Source organism: Salarias fasciatus, chromosome 14 (assembly GCF_902148845.1).
Source record: "Salarias fasciatus chromosome 14, fSalaFa1.1, whole genome shotgun sequence".
NCBI lineage: Eukaryota > Metazoa > Chordata > Actinopteri > Blenniiformes > Blenniidae > Salarias > Salarias fasciatus.
The window spans coordinates 6,095,883-6,114,077 of NC_043758.1; the positions used below are offsets into that span (position 1 = coordinate 6,095,883).

Genomic DNA, 18,195 nt, shown 5'->3' on the forward strand with positions numbered 1-18,195 from the left:
TCATGAAATGTAGGGCAAACAGGTGAAAGGCTGCGAAACTTGCCCCGGCCCCGTCTGCCACGAGGGAGGAAGAGGATGATGTGCTTTAGGATTTTAATCCATAAACTGAATAAATAAACGGGTAGCAAGACGATTATTATAGGAAACGGAACAAATCGGACTGTACTTTTCATCTCACATTACACCTATTTTTTTTTTCAGAAGCACACACAGGATCCTGATCGCACAGCGTCCTTTGTGTGTGAGTTTTCAGTGACCTTCCACTGATAAATGATATCGCTTAAAGCTACAGAATGTGCTACCTGCAGTTTGTTTTGCAGACAAGGATGCATGGGAAGGCTCTACAGCCTAAAAGCTTATCTTTGTGCTGCTATCTGCATATTGGTGGTATATCTGTTTTGTTGCTGCTACTTCTTGTCATTTCCCCCCAAAAATCCATTTCTATTCAGCATCACTATTGTTAACACTGGAGAGCTTCTTCCTCCAACAACCATACGCTGCATTGGCTGTAATCATACAATTATTTTTCAATGTAAAATGTCACATTGTAATACTGTGGCTTACAGCTGAGTCAATTTAAAAGGAAATGAACGCCAGTATCTTTATGTATCTGAGGGAACTATAATTGTCTGAGGGTGTTAAATGGTTTATTTTAATTTAGATTTCTCAAACTCTTTTGTCTCAATGCAGAACCTGCATTCCAATGAAAATCAGACAGGATTAATAAATAAATAAAATGAATAAAATAGAAAGGAAAGCAAAACAAAACAGAGCTAACAGCAAAACAGAATGACAGATAAAACTCATCCTGTTACCAGTTTTTTTTTTATTTCAAACTAAAAGCAATTTCTTCAACAGGCACATGGACCATTCATTAGAAATATATATTTTGTTTTTTCTGCATTTTATCATTATTATTCCCTAAAACATGTGCTCCTCAGATCTCCTCCGTCCTCGCTGTTCTTTTAACTGATATGTTTTTCATTTCGCATCTCCAGTAAGAGGTGTATTTTTGGCCTCGCGCCATATTTACACTGCACTGTACCTCTAAAACGTATTACAGGATTACTACAGTTAATTCTCTTAATGGGGTTCTCCATCTTCCAGAACAAGCCAGGAACTCTTCATGTAAACATGGCATCCATCCATCGCGCACTGAGTCACATCCAGGGCAAAGCGCAGCCTGCAGAATGAGCAGAAACGAGGGGGAGAGAGCTGAAACGTGACGGAGGAATCACCGGAGCGGCACAAAAGAGGGATAGTGTCTGGTGGGAGGGGAGAGGAGGAGAGAGAGGGAGGGAGAGAGACTATATGGAGGACTGGGGCAGTGGCCTGGACGTGTGAAACGCCAAGGGTCGCTGTGTTTTGGTTCAGTGGCTGACGGCTCAATAATCGACCAAATGTAATGGAGGAGTTCTGACCCACTAAAGTACCAGAAAAGTTGCGCAGTAGGCCACAGTTCAGCAGTGTTTCCCAATTCCAGTGTTGTGCAAACTCCAGTTTTAGAGGCAAGCATCCCTGCTGACCAGTGTTTTTTGGTGCACGGTCCACAACATCCTTTGGATTTGTTGGGACATGTAGACACGCGCACGGAGACACAAAAACAAAACAAAAACAACTATAATCGTTGTTTTTATTGGCAGGACGGTGAGCGCGCGGCTTTCCGCCCGGCTGATGGGAATGGCCTTAGAGGCGGACGGCGACAGGGGATCATCGAGAAGCGCTCATGAAAAACATCCCCGGGCGGCGCTGGAGCGCAGCGGCTACGTGAAGACATGTGTCACCGCGCCGTGCCAGGACGCACGGAGCCAGTCGCGGCTGAGACTCGCCGTGACATGGACTTGCAGAGGAGTGTCGTCTGCGCTCTGCGTCGCCTCCATCTCCGTTATTCTCGCTCTGTTGCTCGGATTGGTTGACTGGGATGCAGGCAGCAGCGGCGGCGGCGGCAGCGGCGGAAATAACAGCTGCGGCTCCGGCTCTAGTTTCCATTCGGCAGCGGGCTGCGCTGTGGAGCTGCTTTTGACTGCGTGCTCCTGCGTCTCTCCCGCGTTCTCCCTCGTATGTGCCTTCTTGTGGGTCGGGCTGTGCGTGATCCGCTGCGGGGTGCTGCTCCGCACCGCGCTCTTTCTGTTCGCGCTGTGCCACTTGGGCGAAGCCGCGGCGCAGTCTCTCCTGCGCGGCGCCGAGGAGCAGCTGCTCTCCTTCCCCGCAAATCTGGTCGTCCTCGGCTGCCTGGGCTGCGGGGCTCTGCTGGTCGTCCGGCTGGGTCAGGGAGTGTCCGTCCTCGTCCTCATTAGCGTCGTCAGGGCCGTCTCCCTCGCCTCCCTGAGCCGCGTCCGGGCCGGTTGGAGACCCCACCTGGCCTACCTGCTGGGGCTGCTGGGGGTTCTGCTTGCGAGGTATGCTGACCGGCTCCTGCCGGCCTCAGGGACCAGCGGGACGGGGTGCTGTGGCTCTGTGACCGGGGCGAAGGAGGAGGACATCCCTGTCTTCAAAAGGAGACGGAGGTCCAGCTCCATAGCGGCCTCGGAGATGATGGCTCACAGTCAGAGCAACAGCAAGTCCCACCGCAGGACTTCGCTGCCCTGCATTCCGCGGGACCAGGTAAGAATTCTCAACTTCGGCAGTCTCGGCTGCAGCACACCGGCTGTTTTGTGAGCTTTACACTTCTATATGGCTTTTTATTTTCTACACTCTCTTCCCCTGGTGACATGTGTGACAGCTCTGAACCGCATCCCTCCAAACGCAGAACACAAGCATCTTTCTCGGTCGATTCATACTTTCACACGTCTCGCTTTACTGCATTTTCCGACCGATCTGGATTTCTAGCCTGCTCCACATCACCGCTGTTTACCTTTAAGTCTAATTTGGTCATCATCTCTGTGCAGCGCGCACTGTTTGTGTTGCTGATAAGAAAATGGATGGTGCGTTTATCGTGCCAAGTAACTGCGTGCCTGCCAGTGTGTGTGTGTGTGTGTGTGTGTGTGTGTGTGCGCGCATAGGTGTGAAGTCCCATCTAAATATTTTGAAAGCCTGGGCTTATCCTGGGTGCTGGCCGGTGCTGTGGTGCCAGACTTGACACGTTATGGAGCCTCCTGCGTCGCAGGTTATCATGATGGCAGCGGGGAGAAACAGCAGATGTGAGGAGCCTCTGTCACATTTTACATCCTCTCTGCTATGACTTGTCCTTGAATTAGAGATTGGATTATTTCCTTGCGGGTGGAGGGGAAACCTCTACAGCAGGGGAGACCAACTCGTTTTAGTTCAGGGGCCACATGGATTTGATCTGGCGTGGGGCAAAATAACAAGAGATCAACAACCGCAACTCAGCGTGTTTTCCTTTTAATTAGTCCAAAGAAATGTGACTGCATTAATATTTAATTCAGTATCTTGAGCAGGAAATATGGGAGGTTTGAATTTATCAAGAAAAAGAGTTACATTTCAACATAATGCCACTTTGGTGGAAATTGTCTCAAAATATCTGTTTCGCAATTTTATAGCAATGCAAAACACTGGAAATTGTGTTTTTGTTCATGTAGACATGCTCTGCAACATTCTGTCTTTAGCCTAATGTTATTAAAAACCAGATTTATTTCAACACTCATTTCTTCTCTCTTGAACAAAATTTGCCCAATAATGTGCTCCTCTGTGAGTAAAACGAGAGCTATCTTTCATGACAGCTACTTGAACTAAGACCATGGCATTCTCAGTAAATAATCCAGAAAAAGCAGTTAGTTGTATTAAAAATTCACAGTCAGGTTTTTGGTTGTGATCTTCACTCGTTGCCTGGTCATCCCGCGGGCCAGACTGGACCCTCTGGCAGACCGGTTTTGGCCTGCGGCTGTATGTTTGACAGTGAAGTGATCAAAAATCTGTGAAGGAGGCGGATGTGTGTGTGTGTGTGTGTGTGTGTGTGTGTGTGTGTGTGTGTGTGTGTGTGTGTGTGTGTGTGTGTGTGTGTGTTTTTTCTCTCTTTCAGTAGTGGTTCTGTGAGTTAACCTGGAGTCTGAAGTGCATCCTTGTTACTTTAATATCTGGACATATTGCTTTATTTTACCTTAAAGTGATCATTATATTTACGGTGTGTCTCCATCTTGCTTATGTTGCTTGAATCAATTATTTATGAGTGTAAAGTGGTTGCATATCACCTCATATTTTGCTGTCAACATTAGTGCAACATACTGTATGTGCACCATCACTGCAGTCCGCAGTGAATCTGGACTTTGGTTTTTAGGTAATAATTCTATTGATATTTTCTCTTCAAGCTACAATCAGACCAAAGAAAGCTTGTGAACGAGGAACAGCGAAAATTAAATGAGAACAATATATATGAACGAATATATGATTAAAAAAGTTAGATTTTGTAGTTCAGGAACAGATTCATCCACTTTTTATTGTTTCTTAGAGAAAATTTCTTTCAGTTTGAGGAAAAAAGCCATTCAGGATAAAACCTTCAGCCCTAAATTCAATTCAAAAAGCAAACTGATTATATTTCAAAAAGAATGGGCAAAGCACTCTCAGGTGGAAAAAGATCTCATACAAAGTCTTTATTTTATGTTTTATGTGTTTTTAGTCACTGTGGGATGGAAACATGTATCAGTAATCAATAAAATGATAAATACTTACCTGTATATACACAATAGTACATACAATACTGTTCCACAATCGTGGAGTCAAAATTCAGGGATGAACTGAAACATTTTTTCATGTCGAAAAATATGATCTAAAGATTGTTGTGCTTGGTTTACTTCTAAAGACTTGGTGCTTCACATCAAAGTTGTCTCTTCTGAGTGTCCCCAGTTGTTCTCATGCCCTCGAGAGCCGAGCAGCTAATGTGGGAGAAATGAATCTGGAGCCGCTAATGTTGTCTCCTTATGGGAAATAGAAGGATCCATCCGTGTGCAGTAGGGATGTGGTGCTCATCCCGAGTGGCTGCGTTTGTGTCGTACTCTCCCATTTATTACCTCAGTAAGGAAACAGCTCCATCCTGGTCACGCCTGTTTTTCCTCTACTTCACCTGTCATCCAAAGAAGGCCTGACTGCAGTGAGTACACAATTGTGACAAATTTATAATGTGCAAGGTGACAGGATCGTTCCTGTTGCAGTTTTGTTCTTCGTATGTCCTACTTTAAAGCGACATTGTATGACATTTGCTTTTTGTTTTTAAGTCGGGGATCTTGTAGGACTCCATGTACTCAGGCATTGTTGCATTTGTCTGGATCAACTGAAAGAACACTTCTTAGCACGGCGTGCCACTGAGTGATCAGAACCGCTGCGTAAATGAAGGATGCAATCATCCTGCTCATTTTGTTGCATGTTCCACATGCAGACCACAGTAAATAATTAAGAATCATGGAGGAAAATCTGGCACAGTGGTCTCTCTCTCTCTCTCTCTCTCTCTCTCTCTCTCTCTCTCTCTCTCTCTCTCTCTCTCTTCTCTCTCTCTCTCTCTCTCTCTCCTCTCTTTGCTGTATGATGCATTGGAGTTCGTGTTCATAAAGTGCAAGTTCTAAGTTCCAGAATGAATCTCAGTGATCCCTTCATAGCGCGCCCTGCCGGCTCTACAATATGCATTAGATGCATTTATGGCCCTTTTCTTGCTTCTCTGCCAAGAAATCCTGGCAGTGTTTGGCAAACTTCTAAAACGTGTCATCTTCTTGGTTCAGCAGCCTGAAGTTTAGTAAACACAACAAGGACTCATGTGTGATGTTTCTGACGTCGACAACTTTAATTGCGATAATCAGATAAGGATCTCTTGATGAAATATGTGTAAAAAAAAAAAAAAAAAAAATCAGATTTAGGCAGCAAATCTTATACGGTGCAATTTTGCAACCTCAGTCAGTTTGCTTGTGTTTGATACCTGTTGAGTGGATTACAATGAGCCACTAAAAGCACTTTATTTTGGCTCAACAAAAACGTTTCTCCTGACCTGATCACTTAGTTCTAACTCACAAGTTTCTTTCACATGTGCTCTTCTGATTCTGTTCCCACATGAGCCGTCTGATTGTCGATGCCTGGCTGTTTATTGCTAATTGGTATCCAGGGAACGCTGAGTTAGTGGGCTATCTGTACTATTAGAACAGCTCCATTACCCATTCAGCCCTGCGATGTCTGGAACAGGAATGTTGACAAATTGATCTCTGAAACTTTAAAAAAATAGAAAAAAAGAAAGCACCTTGCAGCTAACCAGATGCTGAGGGCATCGTGTCCTCCTGCAGCCTGTTCCTGCCGTGTAATCTGTACGACAGACCAGAGGAACATGGAGATTGATGCGAGGCGTAGGGGGAAAGAAACACAAACAATTGAATTGCACTGTAGCTTGTGAAATTGGTGCTAAAAAAAGCACAGTTTCAAGATGACCAATTTATCAATTATGCCTCATTGGTGCTGGAATCGTTCATAATTTGCTGTGTACGTGTGTGTGTAACAAGTCAGTTCTGCTGTAATCGTAATACCTCCTCACAACAAACAAGCTGTTTCTCTGAGCCATAAATCAGCAGTGGAACCAGGCAAGGATGTGTCAGGATGGGTCCATTCATCCAACCTCAGCATCCCACAGACTGCATGTTGTGAGTGATACAGACGGATGTGAAAAAAATGTTTGACTTTTATTGAAGTAATTCCAAAAAGTTTATGCATTATTGCATATTCCATCAAACTGCTATTCACTGTAACAACATGTCATCATCAGCAGAACGCTTCAAATATTTATCTATACAGAAAATTGTTGTGACCCATATAGCAAACTTTATAGTCCAGACTGTAAATCAGTGTGAAACTCTTCTGATTCAGTATGTCTTAAATATATTTTTAGCCCCTTGATAATCCATAACATTTTCTTTTGTTTTTAAAATGACATGATGGTACATTTCTGTCACAACACATTTTATTTAGAATTAAACTTTTCAGACGGTTCTCCTTTCATCTGCCAGCCTCTCTGTGAGACACACACAGTTTGTAGGTATACAGTTTATCCATACTGTAGATAATGAAGCTCTCCAGAGTGCAGTTGTACCTGAAAGAAGCGGGGGTTTTCATCAAGCGCCGGTTGTGCAGTATTTATGAAGCAGGCTGGTGCAGCCTGCCAAGCCAGAGGCAAGACAGGCACTCTGCTGAACTGGAAGCTGGGAAATGGCACTGGCTCGGCTCCATGGCTTTATTTCTCTATTTTTCCTCTGACATGAATGGGATTTATTGTTTTGCTGATGCGCTGCTTTGCAGAACCTCATATGACTCTGATGAGAAGTTTTTGTAGTCGACTTGATGCAGATAAGATACACCGCTTTGTCAAAGGAGGCTCAGCTCTCCATATCATTGGATTCAGGTGTTCCATGGTCACTGCCAGCATTAGTGACAGAAGGGTTTGCTCAGTCAGTTTCAGCAGGATGACTTATAACAAACAGGATGAAACATGTGCGATATGTCCAGCCGGGAAATTTCAGTAACTCAGCCACAAAGTGGTCGACCATGAAACAATCACAGATCACAGTCAGCGAACGCTGAGGCTCGTAGTGCGCAGAGGTGGCCAAGCTTCCACAGAGTCAGTCGCTACTGAACTCCAAACTTCATGTGATCTTCAGATTAGTTCAAGAACCGTGAATAGAGAGCTTCGTGGTGCGTCCCAGTCACTGGACTCTGGAACAGTGGAGACGTGTTCTCTGGAGGGACCAATCACGCCTCTCCGTCTGGCAAGCTGATTGACGAGTCTGGGTTCGGCGGTTGCCAGGAGAGCGGGACTTCTCAGACTGCATTGAAAAGGTCTCTTCCTGTTCCACCGTGACTGTGCACCAGTGGACAAAAGACCGTGATGATCCAGTCCGACTGGCCTGCACAGAGTCCACATCTCAAGCCGACAGAACAGAGCGGAGACGGCGAGCCAGGCCGTCTCGTCCCACATCAGTGTCCGACCTCACAAATGTCCTTCTGGAAGAACCGTCAAAAATTCCCAGAAACACACTCCTAAACCTTGTGAAAAGCTTTCCTAGAAAAGCCGAAGCTGTTATGGCTGCAAAGGATGGACCGACATCAGATTCAATCCTATGGTTTAAGAACAGAATAACGCTCAAGCTCGAGCGAATACTTCTGGCAATAAACATGCAGATACATAAATTGCAGTCAATTGTGATCTTTGTGGACAATCCCCACACAAAGGCCTTCTGTTTTGACAGAAGTTGTTCAGCTGGGATCTCAGTGGGATGGAGATTTTGGGGAATGGTGGTTTTTGGGTCACATGCAATTGAAAAGCGTTGGCTGTATACAAGATAACGACAGCCGTGACTAGAGTGTCTATTTAAAGCAACAATATTTCAAAGTGTGTCCTGACGGTTCGCCGTGCAGTTTGCTTTTCCTCTCGGTTACAACATGGCAATATTCTTTCTACGCAAATGCTGGCTCACTTGTTTCATCCAAGGACGGCAAAACATAGCAGCACCGCGATAAGATGTGTTCGTACAGCACGTTTGTCATCTTATCTCCATATACAGTATCTGTGTCACAGGAGGGTGAAGGAGAGAGCGAGAGAAAGAGAGAGAAGCAGTTTTTAAAGCAGAAACATGCTCTGAAATCTATTTGAGGGCAGCCCGGCCCTCATTCTCTCACTGACGCACATACATTTCCAGTGAGACACACAACCTGCTCCAGTCGCCAGAGGTGTCTTACTTCCAGTGGCATCCATGCTTAGCATATCTGATGAAGACTGGTTTTGGGTAAAAGACACTGCAAGGTTTTTATCTTTTCAGGAAAGCAGTTTGAGGTTCTGTCATTTCAGCAGAGGGTGCACAGAGAGCCCACTTTAGACTTAAGACCAATCAAATGATTACAAATTAGGTTTTAGAGTTAGACAAATCCAAATATGTATGTGTTGAAAGGTGTAAGTGAATAACCAGTCCAAATCTGGCCACACTTTCTTAGAATCTTTTTGCAATAAAAAAGCAACAAATGAGTTGACTTCCTGCATCATTTGGCAAACGTGCAAGGGAAAACCCTTCGTCCTGTCTGCTACAGTGTTTTTATTGATTTTTTTGGCAATCGCCTTTCAGTACAAAATCTTTCTGTATCCTCTTGCATGCATGTTTTCTTCTCTCCTCATCATGTCTTCACCGCTGCCTCGCCGCTCTCCCACTGCCGTCGGTTTTTCAGTTCTGGGTTTCATCGTTAGAACTCTTACTAAGAAAACAGTGATGCCTCTGGACAAACAGCAATGGGATGAACCGAGGAACTGCAGTTACTTTAATAGAGCACTTTCAGTGATAAAGGTCATCCCACAGGACAGATTACACCTTTTGGTTTGACGTTTTTGCCATATCTGCCTCATGTTCGATACCGCGTCTCATCTTATAAAGAGGGTAATTTTAGTGTTTTGCTCATAAATTATATGCCTCGTTTTCTTTATTGCTCTTTCTAGACTTGACCTTTCAAGCTAATGGAGTGTTCCACATATAAATAGTACCTCATCAGTAAAGTAAAGATGTAGCCCTCTCCATAGTGAGTTTACAGTTTGCAGAGAGAATCACCGAGAATCCATAGGCTGTACGTTTGTGTCTGTTTAGATCCAGAAATAGAATGTATAGTTTTCAGACACTAAGGCTACGTTCAGACTGCAGGGCTTAATGCTCAATCCAGATTTTTTTGTGAAATTGGATTTTTTTGTGAGTTCGTTCACATTTACAATAAAATGTGACTTGTATGTGATCTCCCGTCTGAACTTAAATACTACCCGAACGTGTCCCGCATGCGCAGAAGAGGACATAATGTGAGCCCATTCAGACCCATACTCTGGTACAGTAGGTGGCGGTAATGCACCTAAGTTGGATGCCAACCGCTGTAAAACGCCAAAAAGAAGAAAAAGAGGACATAATGACGTCACGCAGCGAGCGCGCTTCAGTGTTTGCGGACGTAAACGATAACGGTGCAGCGTATTTTGCGATTCTGACATTGTTGTCTAACCTCGCTTTCCCTCCATTGACTGGACTCGAGATTTTCATCCGCCATGGTTATTTTTTTCTCCCACCAACTTGGACGCAGATTAAAGATGTTTGTCGTGCAGTGTGACGTGTAGGTCGGATAAATGCGACCTGGCCGTATAGACAGAAGTCGCATGGCAAAAGATCAGATATGTATTGGATTTAGGACCACGTAATCAAGTCGCATTTGAAAAAATCGGATCTGTGTTGTTCGGACTGTCATGAAGAGATCAGATACAGGTCGCATAGGGGCAAAAGGATGGGATTTGGGTCACTTCAGCCTGCAGTCTGAACGTAGCCTAACAGACTCTGAAGTATTACATTTACCATTTACTTTAACACTTTTTTTGGCATTTCCTTGGTATCTGCAAACTTGATCGTCTTTGAGATGTCCCCTGCACTTTTATTAGGTTTTGAATGTATGCAGATGTACTGACACTTTCCAGATATTTCATATTAAAAAGATCTGACTGGCAGATGAACACTTTTGTTTGTTAGTGGTGCGATTCGAGCTTTGTGTGAGTGGAAGGCTCACATTTCCACACTTTAAAAAGCCTGCGAGCTGAACTGTTTAGAAAGGACACACACTGAGAAAGCCACATCGATTGAGATTAAAATGCTACAGAATTATATTAGATTAATGTAACTTGAGCAATTATAAAGACAAGAGCGTGTTGGCGAAAACGAAACAATATTGAAAAAACCTCAGTGTTGTCTAATAACATTAGCTGAGGTCCAGTGATGACAGAGGAACTGAGAGAAAAAAAAAATGGGTGCAATATTGCTAAAATATTGTATCCAGATATTATTTTTCATGTTGTTTCTCTCTTGAAAGCATCATTTCATTCAAATAAAGCTTAATGGGTGATCGACACTGGAGATAGTAGAAGACTGATGGAAAGATTGCCTGAAAAACACAGCGGCATGAGGACAGGCTGCCTCCAGCTCTGTGTGTGTGAGAGAGAGAGATAGAAGAGAGGCAGGGGAACTTGCTCTAGGGGATCTAATGCAGGGGCAGCTATATGAGGGAAGGAGTGACAGGAGTGGAAAGCGAGTGTTGAAAGATTTCCTGGGGAGGGAGAGGAGAAACGCGGGTGTGAGAGGAGGCTCGCCGAGTGTCGACGGCGACTGTCTGGTCCCCGCGTTCACCCCCCTCTGCTGCCCACTGCACGGCTCGGAGCTTCGCAGGCAGACGGACTTTCATTGATCTTTAGTGGTTTGCCAGACAGAAGTTGTCCATGTGAGTGTATTTGTGTGTTCGTCCGTGTGCGATGCGAACGTGGCTCCGAGCCACAGGCCCCCACGGAGAGGGGACAAGGCCAGAGGAAGATTAACAGCAGAGGGAGAGCGTGGCCTCCACAGCTTGCTACTGAAAAGCAACAGCAAATAATTTTAACCTCGCCCGGCCACTTCTGTGTATACTGTACACACACACACACACACACACACACACACACACACACGTCTGTGCACATCCAGTGGCTTCCCTGCTGGCTGTCCAGATGAGGTTTGGTAGCCTTGGACAAGGATTGCCTTGTTGCTCGATTCAATGGTGTGTTTTAACTCCAAAATATGCCGGGGGGGAGGAGGGGGTGGGGGTGGGGGAGTTGGCCTGGACGGGCGGGGTGGTGGTGGTGGTGGGGGGGCGCAGCACTGACTAGCGGACTCAGGATGTGTCCATGTGTACGTCTGTCTCACACTACAGTAGACACACAGCAGGACGGCGATATAACAGTCTTGAGATCAGTTTTTTTTTTTTTTGGGGGGGGGGTGGCTTGGACGCACTTTCACAGCCTTTTGTCAGTTTAAACATTCAACTAGAACAGAAGGGGTGCGTGGCTTTCACACACAGCATATTTCACTTTTGGGGTTGAGGAGGCACATTTGTAAGACTATGCAGGAATGGCTGGCATGCTCTCCTCTGTCCTTCTTTCACTGCTTTGCCCTTGGATTACAGGCTTGGGTCACACCTACTGAAATACCTGGGAGCTCCGTAGCTGAACTGGAACTGGCGAAGTACGAACACATGCACAGCGCTTAAACTGATTTTTCACATCTGTTTCATTTTTACTTTGTACTCTTGCCCTCTCCGTCTGAACTCCTCTTTTTACTTGGTACTTTCTCGAAACTGCTTCGTTACTTGTTTTAGCCTCTTTGGAGCTTGACTTCACACAAGAGACAATTAAGGAGAAAAGTCAAATACAGGAGTAAAGTCAGATGGATGAAGTTTTTATGCTTCGACAGTGGAAATATGTATTTCTTTGCAGCTGTCTCATGAATCTATTTTCTGGTTTTTATTACATTTTTACATTAAACTGTACTTATATTATTTATTTTCTGAATTATCAAGAAGGCGTGCTGCATCATGCTGTTACAAATGCTACAAATGCTAGCCAGAGGTAAAGAATTGAATCAGCACTTAAGTTTTTATGAACGTGAAAACGGCCTCCACCTCTGTTGACTGTGTTAACACTCCTCAGCAATGCTGTTGGTTTTATTATGGTGTCTTCTGCACATTCATGAATTTACATTGTTAACAAGCAACATTAGACCTGGGGCAATGTGCTGTGAGCGCCAACATTTATTAAAAACACACCATTGCTTTAGAAAGAAAAAGAGGAGAAAAAAAAGTTCCAGCATTATTTCACCATTGTAAACAGTTTTAATATGGAAAAGTGACTTTCCTTATATATAAAACACTAGAGTACAGACTAGTTTCTATCACACTGCGACTGGTAATCAGGAGGCGTTCATTGTTTGTTTTTCTTTGTTCTTTTAATGGGATTTGTTGATAAGAGCAGAAAAGATAAAGTGATGAATGCGTCATCCTTTCAAAAGCTGGAGCGGTTCATGTCGGAGGAGAGGGCATTACTTATTCAGTAATCTCACAAAGTGACACCATTTCCTGTATGAATCCTCATTTAAATGTAGAACCAATTAAAAATTTTGCCTTTGGCCCTCATTATCTTGCATTTTGTGATGACAGTTTCTCCGCACTTGCTCCTCCACACAGATAACTGGGATTATTTATTCAAAACTTCAGCACTGCTGCCTCATTTTGCAAAGTTTAAGCAGCATTATTCAAGCTGCTCACTGTTTCTGTAAAGTTTGGTCCACTTGAGATGCTGTTTGTCTGAAATAAACCACAAATCATGGTGGTTAAAAACAAAAAAAACAAAATCATCCAAAACTTGGATTTAGCCACTCATATTACTGAGTAAACATCAAAAAATTGCTTTTAAGCTAATTTTAGAAACTAACAGAGCTGAGATTGCACATGTGAACTAAATTTATAACCTTGTGGTAGAATATTTATTTTTGTAGAGTCTCATTCATGAAGGACTTGCATGTTTTCACACCTGAACAACCTGACTGGGATACTAACAAGTAGAGGGTTTCACCAACAGTTAGTTTTTTTTTGGAATTTTGTGCATTCACTTAATTGATTTATGCATAAATCATACTCCAGTCTCACACTGAGTTAATGATAGTCCCAGTCCAAAATCAAATAGATGTGTTCAGCAAAAACACTCTTTCAAGTGTTAAATTTGTCAGTCTGGCAAAAATAAAGGACTTGTAAGCCAGTTACACGATGGCTTCAGCGCTCTGCAGCTGGACGCCATGCATGATGTGAAACAAAGACGGGAGGAAGAGCTGGACATGGAAATAATACTGGACATGTGGCTGAGTACCTGGAAAACACTTGTATCCTCCACCAGCTCAGAAGACACAGAGGAACTTCTGTTAGAAGGACATAATTCAATATTTTATCACCTCTAAGTAGAGATCAAAACAACCTGGCACCCGACACAACTGCTGGAGGGAAAGTGGAGTCATGGCTGATCACACTCATGTTTTGATCCTGGACCATTATTCAGATCTATTAAAGTCAGGTGACAGGATTTATACCAAAGATTTTAATATTAGCTTGAAATGTACAACTCTATATCTTGGGCTTTGGGCTCATTGCTGATGGTATGAATGCAAATGATGCTTACTTCCCTAAAATTTTGCTTCAGTAAGCACAAAAAAAACAAAAACAAAAAAAACCACCACAGAGCTGGAAGTTGCCGGAAAAAACAAGTCTCTCAAAATCCAACCTTGATCTGAAGCGCTGTGTAGCTGGAATGACACTTCCAGACTACATGTGAATAATCGCCAGTTGTTGTTGTTTGTTGATTGAAACCAGTGTAAAGAGAGTTGAGCTGTTTGTTGCCACATCGTGTGCGTTCTGTGAGATGCAGCAGGTTTTCCGTCACGAGTCGGCGTGAGACAAACCATGTGCAGCTCGACAGTTTCTGTGGTGCCAATTATGTGTACCTAAGTGACACGTGTGAACCTGTTTTTTTACGCACACACACGCGTACACACACACACATACACACTTGGCCTGGGCGAATCTGTAGTGTCCACGTAAAGCGAGACCTTGAAGAATTGATTGAGGCATCACGTTAAGCCACTGAAGCAGTCAAGAGAAACCTGTTTCACACTTGAAACGGCCTAATACGTATGCATGTTTGTGGCAGACGTTGCAACACAGAGCTGCAGAGTGTAGTCCGCTCCTTCCACTATACACAACTTTCAGGAAAAACTCCCTGCTTGGACCGTCTACGTCACATCTCCTCCCAATACACTGCGTAAGTCCACAGAACGCAAATCACTGCTGCTTTCATCACATTTGGCTTCCCGTTCGCGATATGAATCGCCGAGCACTCGCTCGAACACAGGTGTGTGTATGTGTGTGCCTTTCCCAGTAGTGTGTGCTTGGGTCAACAGTCTGCGGACAGTGTGTTTGTCTTGGACGCCTCCAGCCTGCCTGTAGATTACCCAATCAGATAATCAGGGGTATAATTGCATCACATGCATCTGGGAGTGTTTTTCCCTTCCATTATCCCTCATAATACACATACATGTCTGCCTCTCCCGCTCGCCTGCCCACCCCCCTCTCTCTCTCACGCACACACACACACACACACACACATACACACACTACAGACACACAGCAATGACGTCCATTCAGCAGGTAATTTGCAGAGGTGCTGTGCACTGAGACACAATAGGTCCTCTGATGGTTTAGTCTAAGCTGTCTGTACTTCCTGCATGTGAGTGACGGCGAGCGAGGCTGGGCGCCAAGTCGCCTTCAAGACAGACGCCGTTCCACACCTGCTTCTTTCAAACTGCACTTCAAGTCATTACGATGACGGAGAAGTGGAGCGGGATGGGATGATGGGTCAGACATCACAATGATGTCTTGCTTGTGATGTTTAAAATTACTCTGAGTGTATTTTTGTGTAAAATGTGCCTCTTTTTCAAGAAGTCCCATCGCTGCACTCTTGAATTACGGTTTCATTTTGTTTTTATAGTCCTGCAATTTTCATCAGCGATACAGTCGGGCTACTTTATTGCATCATTAATTGTAAGCACAATGTCTTCACGGTGTAATTAGCTTCATAATGTTAGTTAAATAGCTCACTTTGTGTAATAAATCAAAAGCTACCACTGCCTGATATTAATTAGCTTCACTCCCAAAATGCAGGTCGGGTCACTCATTCACAAATCTGTCTGCACTTTGTCAGAACTTTTATTAAAAGTACCAAGTTTTGGCATAGGCATTTCTTTTTCAAATTTACAGAAAAAAAATTAAACTCCCATGAGCTGCTGCACTATACATTTAAAATGTGTTTAGAAGCCAGAAGTTGGGCAGACAACTCACTAAAAATGAGTGTAAGCTGTGAAACTTTGGTCTCAGACAAAATACATGCCATCGTGAAATCAACCACTGTTGTGGTTTAAAAGCTGCAGTTTTATGTTGGACATTGAGAGGAATTCACAGACGTCCTTTGTCCCGGTTTTGCAGCCGCAGAAGGCTTGTAAGGATACTTAAAAGGTTAATATAAACGCACAATCTGTAGGAGATCGATGTGAACCTGGATCATCTTTCATATCATCCATCATCTGCTGCATCGGTCTCACCTCAATCGGATTATGGGATGGCTCTTTTTTTTTTTTTTTTTTTTTTTTTTTAAGGATGGAATTTAAATTTGAGCGTAAAGCTGAGCAACTTTCATGTCAGCTTCCTTCTGAAGCCCCCGTAGTCCAATTTGGGCTTCATCTGATCTCGTATCTTAAAAGTGCTTTTTCAGGGGACATGCAAATTATTACTGTGATCAAACATTCATGAGAAGATTCAAAAATCCTCTTCTTCAAAAAAAGTAATTCCCCAGTATGTCCCGCAGAGCACGCAGGAGGAAGAATACGTTCAGGCGCTGCTGTGAATTCACTGCTTTTTGTGTATTATTGTACTTCTTTACAACTCTCTTGCTGGAGTTGGACTCTGTCATTTGCAGACTACCTGAATACAGTGAGGTGGCATTTGTTAGCTCCACTCCTGGTATTATATTGAGTTAAGTGCGTGAATTTGCTTCAGCATATTGAAATGGTGCATATCATTAAAAACTTACTCATGAGCAGCACATTGTGTCAGGAGAGCAATGAGGAGCCTGGACCGTGGTGTTAATCTGGGCGATGGTTTCTCTGGGGGTATTTTGCCCGAGGCCGGGGGCATCTCATGTCAAAAAAAGCTCTCTTTTGTCTCCCTTTGTATCTTTCGTCCACTCGGCCTTTCTCTGCCCCCCTCTCTTCCCTTTCTCTCTTCTACGTTTTGTCGCTTTTTTTGTCTGCCTGTCCCTCTCTGTTTTCTCTCCCACTCACCCCATTTCCTCTCTGTCCAACTTTCACAGGACAAATGCCAAAGGCAGTATTATTGTGTCCTCAGCTGCCATCACTCACTGTGTTATGTAAGACGCTCGTGCGTGCGTGTGTGTGTGTGTGTGTGTGTGTGTGTCAGTGCCTGGCTTCGTTCCTGTTATGCCTTCTCTGAATTGACAGCCATCCCATATACAAACTGATTCCTGGCTCGTCCTGCCTCTACAGATGTGTGGTCCGTTTTGACCTTCACCTCTAATTCTGTGTCCACGCTCTATTTTTAATCCAAACGGAATTGGCCGCAGCATGGAGGTGTGCCAGACCTTGACGGAGTGGAGATGTGAAATGTCACCCAGAGCAAGACTGGCACCAGTAGCAGAGTTCACCTCTCGAGAAAAAGCTTTGTGTTTCAAACTAAATTCCTCATCAGGAGTTGAACCCAGTGCTTTTCCACTGCTTCCTGCAGTGAGAGTTGCTCGACAGGTGTGCAGATCCCTACAACTCCTGTTTGGAGATAAGTTTTACATGGAGAAAGAAAGGATTCTCTCAGCGTGACCGTGAATCTCGGACAGAATGCACCTGATGGCTGGATCTGTTGGGCTATTGACAGCATCCAGGTTTCCTGGTGAATCTGGGTGGGATCTGAGAACAGATACTGCCTGGGGACCAGTGTGGATATTCTTGTTGAAAGACTTCAGCACCCATGTGTGTGTGTGTGTGTGTGTGTGTGTGTGTGTGTGTGTGTGTGTGTGTGTGTGTGTGTTCTTGTATTTCTATCCTTGTCGGGGCCAAATGTCCCCACAAGGATAGCAAAACGTGGAACGACGTGCCTTGTGGGGACCTTTTTCCGGTCCTAAGTAGGAGAAACAGTGTTTTCTTGACCATGTTGTTGTTACTGAAAAAAGTAAAAGTGCAAAAACATTTCTTTAGGGTTAGGCTTTGTTGTGGTGTGGGTTAGGGTTAGGGTAAGGGTCAGGGTTAGGGGCTAGACATGAATGGGAGTCAATGGACGGTCCCCACAAGGATAGAAATACAAGACTGTGTGTGTGTGTGTGTGTGTGTGTGTGTGTGTGTGTGTGTGTGTGTGTGTATAAAGAAACCTGGTGAGGGTTGACTGGAAAGAATGGCCTGCATAATCTGAACCCAAGTGGTGCTTTATTTTTGGATGTCTGTGCTGGCCGTGGATTGGTCACAATGACTACTCAATGCATGGGACTTCAAAGTGTTGGAGGATGAGCCTGCCCCCCTCTGCCACCCCCACCCCACCCTTCACACCACACATTCAGTGTCCCAGGCCATGCAGTCATTTTGAGTTTAACACGGGATTTCCTAATGGTTTTCACATCATAAGATGTTGTTGTCAACAGCTGCTGGAATCCACCTTCAATAAAAGGTAGAACTCCTGTTATGCTGGATGTTTTTGTGCAGAATATTTTCTAGGTTCTGATTAAAAAGTCTCTCCTGTTTCTTTTTCATCATGCTCCTTTGCCTAAAACAAAAATTACACCTCGTAAAGCCATCGACTGAC

The 18,195-nt window shown here is 44.2% G+C and overlaps 1 protein-coding gene across 2 annotated transcripts in view; it reads left to right on the forward strand.

The window, feature by feature from the left end:
- The first annotated feature begins 1,663 nt into the window (after positions 1–1,663).
- LOC115400510 (cGMP-inhibited 3',5'-cyclic phosphodiesterase A-like) overlaps positions 1,664–18,195 on the forward strand; it is a 59,186-nt gene continuing 42,654 nt past the window's right edge. For both annotated transcript variants that reach the window (XM_030108438.1, XM_030108439.1), the window contains exon 1: positions 1,664–2,604. In XM_030108438.1, the coding sequence (XP_029964298.1) occupies positions 1,675–2,604 (930 nt within the window). In that variant the 5' untranslated portion in view covers positions 1,664–1,674. The remainder of the gene's footprint in view (positions 2,605–18,195) is intronic.